Raw genomic sequence first — 11,683 nt, 5'->3', positions numbered from 1 at the left:
TCACAATGCATTAAACTTAGAGGCAAACTAGAATCTAGAGTCTTGATCTAGCTAAAAAAAATAAATAAATAAAAATAAATGTTTTAACTGAGGATCCAGTAGTGAACAAAATAAACACATTCTTTACTGGTAAAGAAACAGCACATGCAGAAGACCTGTGGCTGGGTCAAACTGATCTGTTATAGACTTTCAGACTCTCATAATACACAGTCATGCATCGCTTAAGGACAGGAGTACCTTCTGAAAAATGCATCATTAGGTAGTTTTTGTCATTGTGTGAATATCACAGAGTGTCCTCAGGCAAACCTAGATGGTATATGGTGTGACTCCTAGGCTACGAACCGGTACATCATGTTACTGCACTGAATACTGTAGGCAGTTGTAACACAGTGGTATTTGTGTATCTAAACATTTCTAAACGTAAAAAAATGTAATGCATTGTGCTATAACAATATGACAGCTAAGCTATCACTAGACTACAGGAATTTTTCAGCTTCATTATCATCTTATGAAACCACCACCACATATATGGTCCACGTGTGACGGTATTTTGTTGTACCACTTGTCAAAGTTGAAACTTTACATTTAGGTGTGTAATTAATTAATTAATGCAGAATGCTATTAAGAGACTTCAATGATATCTTACAGATTTTAGTCTTCACAGCTAACATCATACTTAACCATGAAAAGCTGAAAGCGGCCGGGCGCAGTGGCTCACGCCTGTAATTCCAGCACTTTTGGAGGCCAAGGCGGGTGGATCACCTGAGGTCAGGAGTTTGAGACCAGCCTGGCAAACATGGTGAAACCCCATCTCTACTAAAAATACAAAATTAGCCGGGCATGATGGTACATGCCTGTAATCCCAGCTACTTGAAAGGCTAGGCAAGAGAATCACTTGAACTCAGGAGACAGAGGTTCCAGTGAGCCAAGACCATGCCATTGCACTCCAGCCTTGGCAACAAGAGCAACACTCCATCAAAAAAAGAAAGAAGGAAAGAAAGGAAGGAAGGAAGGGAGGGAGGGAGGGGAGGGAGAAGAGAAAAGAAGAAGAAGAAGGAGGAGGAGAAGGAAGAGGAGGAGGGGAAGAAGAAGAGAAAGAAGAAGAAGAAAGAAAGAAAGAAAGAAAGAAAAGAAAGAAAGAAAGAAAGAAAGAAAGAAAGAAAGAAAGAAAGAAAGAAAGAAAGAAAGAAAGAAAGAGAAAGAAAGAAAGGCAGGAAGGAAGAAAGAAAAGCTGAAAGCTTTTCCTCTAAGATCAGGAACAAGACAAGGATGCCCACTCTTAATTCTATTCAATATAATATAGGAAGTCCTCACCAGAACAATTAGGCAAAAAAAAAAAAAAAAAAAAAAAAAAAAAAAGAAAAAAGAAAAAGGCATCCAAATTGCAAAGCAAAAACTTTAGTTCTCTTGGTTTGCAGATAATACACTCTTATATACAGAAGACTTAAAGACGATTAGAACAAATTTAAAAATTTGGTAAAATTGCTGGATACAAAATCAACATACAAAAATCAGTAGTGTTTCCATACATTAACAACAAATACCTGAAAAATAAGAAAATAACCCCATTTACAAAAGCATTAAAAAACTTAGAAATACATTTAAGAAACAAGGTAAAATTTCTGTCTACTGAAAACTATAAAAATACTGATGAAAGAAATAGAAGAAAAGACAAATATTCCACATATGTGATTCAGAAGAATTAATACTGTTAAAGTGTCCCTGGTGCCCAAAGCAACCTACATATTCAATGCAATCTCCAGCAAAATTCAAATAATATTTTTCAAAGAAATAGGAAAAAAAAATCCTAAAATTCATATAAAACCACACAAACAAAAAAAACCCCGAATACCCAAAGCAATTGCAAATAAAAAGAGCAAAGCTAGAGGCGTCACACTACCTGATTCCAAAATATACCAAAAAGCTATTATAATCAAAATAGCATAGTACTGGCATAAAAACAGGCAAATAGACCAAAGGAGTAGAATAGATAGCTCAGAAATCAATCCTCACATTTACAGTCAGTTGATCTTCAACAAAGGTGCCAAGAACACACAATGGGGTAGAGACAGTCTCTTCAATAAGTGGTGCTGGGAAAGCTGGATATCCACATGCAGAAGAATGAAATTGGACCCTTATATCTCATCACATACAAAAACCAAGTCAAAATGAATTAAAGACATAAAGGGTAAGGTCTGAACCCATAAAACTACTTGAAGAAAACAGAGAAAAAGCTTCTTGATGCTGGTTTTAGCATTTTTTTTATATTACCCAAAAAGCATAGACAACAAAAGCAAAAATAGACAAATGGGATTGCGTCAAACTAAAAAGCTTCTGTGCAGAAAGGAAACAATCAAAAGAGTAAAGTGGCAATCTACAAACTGGGAGAAAAATTTGCAAACCATGTATCTGATAAGGGGTTTATATCCAAAATTTATAGGAAACTTAAAGAATTCAATAGCAAGAAAACAACCAAATTGGAAGTAGGGCGAAGGACCCAAATAGACATTTCTCAAAAGAAGATATAAAAATGGCCAACAGGTATATGAAAAAATAAAAAACTCAACATAACTAATCATCAGGAAAATGTAAATTAAAACCACAGTGACATATCACTTCACACCTGTTAGAATGGCTTCTATTAAAAATATAAAAGATAAGTATTGGTGAGAATATAGAGAAAAGGGAACCCTTGAACACTTTGATGGGAATGTAAATTAGTAGAGCCATTATGGAAAATAGTATGAAGGCTTCTCAAAAAATTAAAAATAGAACTACAATATGATTCAGCAATTCCACTACTTGGCATATATCTAAAGGAAATGAAACCAGTATGTTGATGGGATATCTGCACTTTTATACTTATTTCAGCATTATCTACAATAGCCAAGGTATGGAATTAACCTCAATGTCTGTCAACAGATGAATAGATTGAGAAAATGTGAGATTTTATACACACACACACACACACACACACACACAAAGCCTTACAAAATAAGGAAATCCTGTCATTTGTGATAACATGGATGAAATTGAAGTATATTATGCTAAGTGAAATAAGCCAGGCAAAGAAAAACCAGTATCTTCCAGGGAGTTATAATCTTTTTGCTGGTGGAGGGTGTTGCCTCAATGTTGACTGCAGCTGACTGATCAGGATGCTAGTTGCTGATGGTTGAGATGGCTGTGGCAACTTTTAAAAATAACAATGAGTTCCATGACGACAGAGCCCTCACTGAGCTGGCAGGCCCCTCCATGGATCACTGGCACCAAGGCGCTGTCCAGATCATTCATGTACTGCGAGGGAAGGTGCTGGCCATTTCTCCCTGCTTGATAGCCGACCTGATCTGAATCAAGTGTCACACGTAGTCCCAGTTTGGTCATTCCATCTTCCTTCAGAAGCTTCAGGTGAGGACAGAGAGCAAGGCAAAAAGCCTTGGTAACATGCTCAGTCAATCTACTGTGATCTGCAGGATCACTGAGGCAATTGTGCTGGTCATCATTTTCTAGGAAAAACACCTCTGTCCATCTGATGACTTTGCCATTTGCTTTACATTCTGATCCATGGAATATCTTCACATGTGTTATAGTCTCCATGGACTTCCCATCTATAGGACTTACGACACCCTTGCTAACGTTCTTGTCATCATCCACCCATTGGATGTGGATGTGTTCCTGGGGATCCTCTGCGTCCGCCTTCCCACAGGTGATGCTGAAGTCCTTCATCTCTCGCAGTGCCTGCCTCAAGGAATCCATGTTCTCTGCAGTGATCTGGACCATAACGCCGTCTTCCATAATACTGGACTTGGCAAGGTATCCAGAAGAGGATTTCAGAGTGCCACTGAACACAAAGAAACTGGCACCAGTCACTTTTCTGGGCTGATTGTGAATACTGATAGCCTGGGTCTGATCATTTCCATCATCATTCTGCACATACACAAGATAAGAATCTGCCTTTTCATTGAAGCAGGCACCTCCTGCCAGGACATGCTCATTGGACTTGTTCATGGCTTTCATCATCTCATTTTATCTGTTGCTGGGAATTTTTATGCCGGTTTTCTAAACTTCCATATCAACCACCAACCTTGAACTGACAAGGTATACTGTTAATTTCTGAACTCTGCAAGAAGATTCATGATGATATGCCCCATCTCTCCAAATAATGGCTTCTGAGATCTGACACTGAATAGTGGGCATGGATAAAATAGATATTCAGCTCCAAGTCTCAACATCAGATGGATAGGAAACACTTTAGCCCTAGGAGTTTGCCATTTCTGGATAAGAATCCCAAAGAAGTAAGGTGGGGTTGGGAGTACTAGGTCTTGCAATGACTGGTAGGTAGATGTCACATATAAGAATCCACCATATGTCCGGGTGCGGTGGCTCAAGACTGTAATCCCAGCACTTTGGGAGGCTGAGGCGGGCGGATCACGAGGTAAGGAGATCGAGACCATCCTGGCTAACACAGTGAAACCCTGTCTCTACTAAAAATACAAAAAAAAAAAAAAATTAGCCGGGCATGGTGGCAGGCACCTGTAGTCCCAGCTACTCGGGAGGTTGAGGCAGGAGAATGGCATGAACCTGGGAGGCGGACCTTGCAGTGAGCCGAGATCACACCACTACACTCCAGCCTGGGTGACAGAGCAAGACTCCATCTCAAAAAAAAAGAAGACAAAAGAATCCACCATGTTTTTTACTGCCAAGGAAACATTGACTAAAGAAGGAGTGTCCCAAGTTGCCCACCATATTCCCTGCCAGAGCATCCTGATAAAGTCACACAAAGTGATTAAAGACATCCTTTGGCAAACACTTTCCATCCGATAGACACTGTAGAAGAATGACTATCTCAGACTGACCCACTGCATGCATTCCCTTGGTTGTAAAACACCAGCACTTCCTGTTCATATAATTTACAATTTTAAGCATTGACAACAAATGTGCATTTAAAACAAATACAGGTGGGTCAGGGCCACCATCCTCCAACTGCTGCATTACTGAAATAAATGTGATGGTTTCTCTTCCACAGTATAGTCTCCTTTTACACCAGTGGAGATGAGAATAGGAACAAGGCCATCTTCAGGAATAAGGCTCACTGCACTTCCAGCAGGACTTCTGACCTGAGAATAGAGGAATATCCATCTCTGCTGGTAAAGGACTGGTAGTTACTGGCTTGACTGGGTCATGTGACACAGCTAGGGTTCCTGCAGAGGAAGTTCCATTCATTGTTAATTTGGCTGCATCAGCAACATCTCTTTTGCTATTTCCACCACATCTCAAGTTACTTCGTCCACTGACTTCTTCACCCTCTCAGTCAACCATAGTGATTAGAATCAGCTACTTCAAAGCTCCAGTTAATGTAATATTTTAACTTCCTCCCATGAATCACAAATTTACTTAATGGTATCTAGAATGGTGAATAAGGAAAACCAGAGGTTTTTCTTTTACTTTACCCAGATTCATCACAGGAATCACACTCTATACTAGCTACATATAGCCTTATAAAATATATTTCTTAAGACTTGAAAGTCAAAATATCCCCTTGATCCATGGGCTACAGAATGGATGTTGTGTTAGCAGGCAGTAAAACAATATTCATCTTCTTGTACATCTCTACCAGAGCTCTTGGGTGTATTGTCAATGAACAACAACAATATTTTGAAAGGAATCTTGTTTTTTCTGAGCCGTAGGTCTCAACAGTGGACTTAAAATAATCAGTAAACCATGCTGTAAACAAATGTGCTGTCATCCATGCTTTATTGTTCCATTTATACAGTACAGGTAGAGTTGATTTAATGTGATTCTTAAGGGCTCCAGAATTTTTGAAATGGTAAATGAGCATTGGCTTCAACTTAAAGTCACCAGCTGCATTAGTTTCTAACAAAAGAGTCAGCCTGTCCTTTGAAGCTTTGAAACGAGGCATTGACTTCTACTGTCTAGTTATGAAAGACTTAGATGACATCTTTCTATATAAGGCTGTTCCATCTATATTGAAAATCTGTTGTTTAGTGTAGTCACCTTCCTCAGTTTTCTTAGATAGATCTTCTGGATAACTTGCTCCAGCTTCTACATCAGCATTTGTTGCTTACTTTGTACTTTTATGTTATGGACATGGCTTCTTTCCTTAAACTTCATGAAGCAACGTCTGCTAACTTCCATCTTTTCTTCTGCAGCTTCCTCACTTCTCTCAGACTTCATAGAATTGAAGAGAGTTAGGGCCTTGGCCTGGATTAGGTTTTAGGTTAAGGGAGTGTTGTGGCTGGTTTGATCTTCTATCCAGACCACTAAAACTTTCTTTATATCAGCAATAAGGCTGTTTTGCTTTCTTATCATTTGTGCGTTCACGGGAGTAGCACTTTTAATTTCCTTCAAGAACTTTTCCTTTGCATTCACAATTTGGCTAATGCAAGAAGCATTTCCTTTTGGCCTATATCGGCTTTCAACATGCCTTCCTCACTAAGCTTAATCATTTTTAGATTTTGACTTAAAGTGAGAGACTTGAGACTCTTCCCTTTAACTTGAACACTTCAAGGCAATGACGTAAGGTCATTAATTGGGCTAATTTCAATATTGTTCTGTCTCAGGAAATACGGAGTCCCTGAGGAGATGGACAGAGAGGAGAGAATGGCCAGTTGGTGGAGCAGTCAGAACACCTACAACATTTATTGGTTAAGTTTGTTGTCCCATATGGGCACTTTTTATGGTGCACCAAAACAATTAAAATAGTAACATCTAAGATCACTGACCACAGATCTTCATAACAGATATAACAATAATAAAAAAGTGTGAAGTGTTGTTATAATATTTTTTCTTTTTTTGAGATGGAGTCTTACTCTGTCACCCAGGCTGGAATGCAGCGGTATGATCTTAGCTCACTGAAGCCTCCGCCTCCCGAGTTCAAGTGATTCTCCTGCCTCAGTCTCCCAAGTAGCTGGGATTACAGGTGCTTCCCACCATGCCTGGCTAATTTTTGTATTTTTAGTAGAGATGGGGTTTTACCATGTTGGCCAGGCTAGTCCCGAACTCCTGACCTTAAGTGATCTACTTGCCACAGCCTTCCAAAGTGCTGGAATTACAAGCATGAGCAACTGCACCTGGTCTGTTGTGATAGTTACCAAAATGTAACACAGAGACATGAAGTGAGCACATGCTGTAGGAAAAATATTGCTGATAGACTTGCTTGATGCAGGATTTCCACAAAACTTCAACTTATTTTAAAAAATGCAAAATCTACAAAATGAAATGAAGCAAATAAAATGAGGTATGACTATACTAAAAACCATTGAATTGTACAACTTAAATGGCTGTGTTTTATAATACCTGAATTAAATCTCAGTAAAGCTGTTACCAAAGAAAGTCTACTGCAATAGCTTGACTGAGTTGCTACTAATAAAGATGGAGATAGGTGGATGAATTTGAGAGGTATTTTCAAGGTAAAATCAACAGGACATGTTGATGGATTTGATGTGGAAGTTGAGAGGAAGGAAAGTATTGAGGATGACTCAAATTCTTAGCTTACACAACTGTAAGTAGCTGTTTTGGTACTCTGATACAAAACACGAGGAGGAGCAAGTCTGAGAGAAGAAATCTAAGTTCACACTTAGGCCAGTTCAATTTCAGATGCCCTTGAGATATCCCAGTGGAGATGTTGAGTTGGACATAAGGGTTTAAGGTTCATGGGAGAAACCTGGGTTGGAGATATAAATCTTTATTTATGCTCCAGAGACACACTGAGCATGAAGATATTGTAAGCCATGGGAATAGATTAAATCATTCAGAGAAAGAGTATGGAGTGGGATGGTAAAAATATCTAGAACAGTGCCCTTGTGAACTTCAATGCTTAATAATCAAGTAAAGGAGGATAAATCTGCAAAGGAGCAATACAAAAGTGGGCAAATAAAACAAAGGGACTGCAGTTTCATAAAAGGCAAGGGCAAAATGTACTTCAAGAAGGAAGGGAAGATTGTCTGTATCAAATGCTACTGAGGGATTGAATAAGATAAGGACTGAAAATTATTTGTTAGACTTAGTGACTTTATTGTCATTGGTGACCTTAGTGAGAACTATTTTAGCAGAGTGGTGTGGGTGGAAGTTTCAAGGACCATACAAAAGACTCACTATTGTATTAGGGCTGGGAGAGCTGGGGAAAGAAATTATCCATAAATGTATAGGAAGAACATGCTACTGTGATAAATATCAGTGACATATGTTTATTGAATTTCATATGCAGGTTCTTCATGTCAAAACATCTTATTTGTATGCTTTCATAGGATTATCATGTTAGAAATGCTATACTATGAAATAGCCCACAACCTACCTTGGAGGTCTTTATAGACCACTCATGTGTTTCAAGCATCTGTGTTTAAGAAATCTATGCATCAAAATAACTGCTAGAAAAAAAGAAATTAAACATAGTTATGGAAGCCTGAGGAAAAAAGTTACTTCCTTTCACTGGGCCTCAGAGTATTCAAATTTAAAATGATAAAGGTGGACTAGTCCACTTTCAGCTCTCCCATTGTATCAGCATTATCTACGGTCATTCAACTTGTAAATAAGCACCTCTATACCCTCTGTGTTTTCACAGAACACCTCTTTCCTGCCCTAATGAAGAAGACTTGGCTCTTTACAAAGACAATGAGCTTCACCATGCAGCTCTCTCCAATTAAAGCTGCTTGAGCTCTAAACAGCAAATTCTGTGATGGATAGGGTCAGGTAGCATAGGGAACCAGCACCATCCTGCCTTCCCATTGCCCTTACCAGGCCATTGCTCCAGCTTCATGAAAAGCCTCACTGCCCATGAAGTTCACACCATCTGCAGATGCCATCTTTTACTCCTTCCCAGGATGATCATCTACCTCGCTTTTGGACACTTTCCTTCATTCACTGAGGACTCTGGTATCTGGCTTACTGGCATCCTCTCTACCTCAATTCCTGGCACCATTGTCCAGTTGGAAGAGCTATTTCACATCCTATACTCACATTCCTTCATCTGCACGGTTCTCAGGGTCACATCCTGGATATTGCCACCTTCCAAAATGGCTTCACCTTGAAGTCATAGATTCATACATTCAATTTTCTGACCAAGACTGCCCATCTTTCAGTCTAGGCCTTCTCCTTGGTCAAGTCTTTTCTCCAGGTTTCAATGCATTCTGTTCATGACTCTACCTTATTACTTACTAGATCATATTGAAAGTCTGTTAATATATCTGTTTCCCATGAGTACCTGGAGAGAAGAAACTGTTTTAGTCAGCCTGTAGGCCTAGTATACGGCACGTGGTAAGCACTCAAATCTGAATAGATGTTTCTGAGTGACGTTTGTATTCAAAGCACTGTGCTTGGTATTTGAGATCTACCCAAAGCTGAGTGAAAATAGGTTTTGACTGCAAGAAGCTTAGAGACCAATAGAAGATGTAAGATAAATGAATTAAAAACAAAATTTCAAGGTGGAAAGCGAAAGAGGGCCTCAAGAACTATAAAAATAAAATTCTATAAGATTGCTAATGCAAGAAAGGTGCAGATGGAGAGACACAAAAGATACTGCTTCTGTGAGGGGATCAGAGGCACTTCACAGAGGATGTGACATCTGAGCTAATTTGGAAGAATGGGTTGGGATTTGGATATATGTAATTCTAGGAAAAGAGAACAGCATGAGGAAAGACACTAAGTTACAAAAGCACAAGGTGTATCTGAGGATCAACTGATTTAATTGGAGCAAACGGTATGTGAGGAGAAAATGAAAACAACTAAGTTAACCTAATTTTAGAACAACTTATCTGCCCATTTTGATGTTATTTTGGCAGTTGGTAGCCATAGGTACAGTTCCTTGGTGTCTGATTTATCAGTTAACCCTTAAGCCACATACCTTTCTTCAAAAGAATATTTCAAGGATCAAAAAGGCTCTTACAAAGGCTTTTCATCCAAGATGATATTTATTATTCCTACCTAAGCTTACCTTCTTTTTTATAAACATGGTCATTGTTTCCTATAACAACGTGATAAACAGGTTTGTTTATTTTGTAAAGGAAGGTAAGGCCAAACAACAAAGATGGGAATCATTTTCAATTCTTTAAATACTTTAGATGATATTTTATTTCTATGAACATATTTTCCTGTTATTGTAAATTTATACTAAGTAAATAATGATGGCATTAACTGGCATTCTTGGTGTGCTTTTGATCATCTTTCTCAAAAAGCAACTGCCAAGAGAATTTTCTAACAGACATCACTTAACCACTAAGTGGCTGCAAGTGTTAAAGGCAATTAAGCAATCATTATTTAAGAAACACAATGAAAATTACCTAGTTTCTCTACTAAAGAACTTAAAGCATATTACACACACACATACACTCATACCACAGAGTCCTTGGATGTATTATTTTACCGTACATTTTAAAAACTGGACCAGGTCTTTATCCTCAGAGGTATTGATTCTAATCTTATTAAGAGCCCTCAGGCCAGGGATTCACTTCAGAATTCTGGCTCTGCCCCTTATTATATGTGTGACCTTGGGCAAGTTACATAACCACTCTGAGTCTCTCAGTTTCCACATTAGTAACAAGTAGATAATTTCACCTCCTTCATAGGGGTTTTGTGAGAATTAAATTAGACAATGCGTGCAAAGTGTTTAAGCACAATGCCTGACATATAAAACCTGCTCAATAATTGGTAACTGCATTGTTATTATAGACAAAAATAGACTTTTTGGCAAACAAATCTATTTTACATAATGGATTTGTATCTGCACGAAAAAAAAAACAAAAAACAAAAAAACACCTCTATATGAAACTGAACTGCCCTTAGTATTAGGTTCCTGTACATATCCTGTCTTTTACATCACTATATAACTAAACTATTGCCAGATTTAGGATGATTCTAGTTTTGAGATGTTTTTAAACTCAGCCTGAATGGATCATATATTCTTCTTTTTTATTTATTTATTTATTTATTTATTTATTTATTTATTTATTTATTTTTGAGACGGAGTCTGGCACTTTCACCCAGGCTGGAGTGCAGTGGCGTGATCTCGGCTCACTGCAAGCTCCGCCTCCCGGGTTCACGCCATTCTCCTGCCTCAGCCTCCCGAGTAGCTGGGATTACAGGCGCCCGCCACCACGCCCGGCTAATTTTTTTGTATTTTTAGTAGAGACGGGTTTTCACTGTGTTAGCCAGGATGGTCTCCATCTCCTGACCTCATGAATCGCCCACCTCGGCCTCCCAAAGTGCTGGTATTACAGGCGTGAGCCAACTGTGCCCGGCTGCTTCTTTTAATAATACATCAAGCTCAAACTTTTCCAATGCATTCTTTTCTTTTTATTCTCATGAAACAGGCACCTCTTTCCCGTAATTTCAATACAAATGTCAAAACAAAATGACATTTACTAGTCCCTGATCTGATCCACATGCTAAACTGGTCAGTCCAGATCTAAGTACACAGGCAAAACTGCTGAGCTCTTTGCAACCACTGGCATATCTCCAGATTCCCAACAAGGACATACAGTTCTCCTTCACTGACTGAATAGGGAGCTATGTTAAGGCACTGATGAAACTGGCAAAGTATAAATTATCAAGCTCTCTCTTGCCTCCCTTGCTTTTTAGAAAATACTACATATTTTCATAAACCAACATATTACTGAATGAAGTAAAGGAGGTGGGTGGTAAATAGAGATTATATTTCCCTTCCTGCATCAGG

At 38.6% G+C, this 11,683-nt stretch overlaps 1 protein-coding gene across 1 annotated transcript; it reads right to left on the bottom strand.

The window, feature by feature from the left end:
* Nucleotides 1-3,150: 3,150 nt before the first annotated feature.
* LOC126945908 (zinc finger FYVE domain-containing protein 9-like) lies at nt 3,151-4,061 on the bottom strand. The gene has a single exon (XM_050775882.1). The coding sequence runs from the start codon at nt 4,015-4,017 to the stop codon at nt 3,151-3,153; it is 867 nt and encodes a 288-aa protein (XP_050631839.1). The 5' UTR covers nt 4,018-4,061.
* Nucleotides 4,062-11,683: the final 7,622 nt, after the last annotated feature.

This window comes from Macaca thibetana, chromosome X, assembly GCF_024542745.1.
Source record: "Macaca thibetana thibetana isolate TM-01 chromosome X, ASM2454274v1, whole genome shotgun sequence".
NCBI lineage: Eukaryota > Metazoa > Chordata > Mammalia > Primates > Cercopithecidae > Macaca > Macaca thibetana.
This window is presented reverse-complemented; position numbering and strand designations above follow the sequence as displayed.

Coding starts and splice junctions, on each gene's coding strand:
- LOC126945908 (XM_050775882.1), bottom strand. CDS start 4,017: ATGATGAAAGCCATGAACAAGTCCAATGAGCATGTCCTGGCAGGAGGT.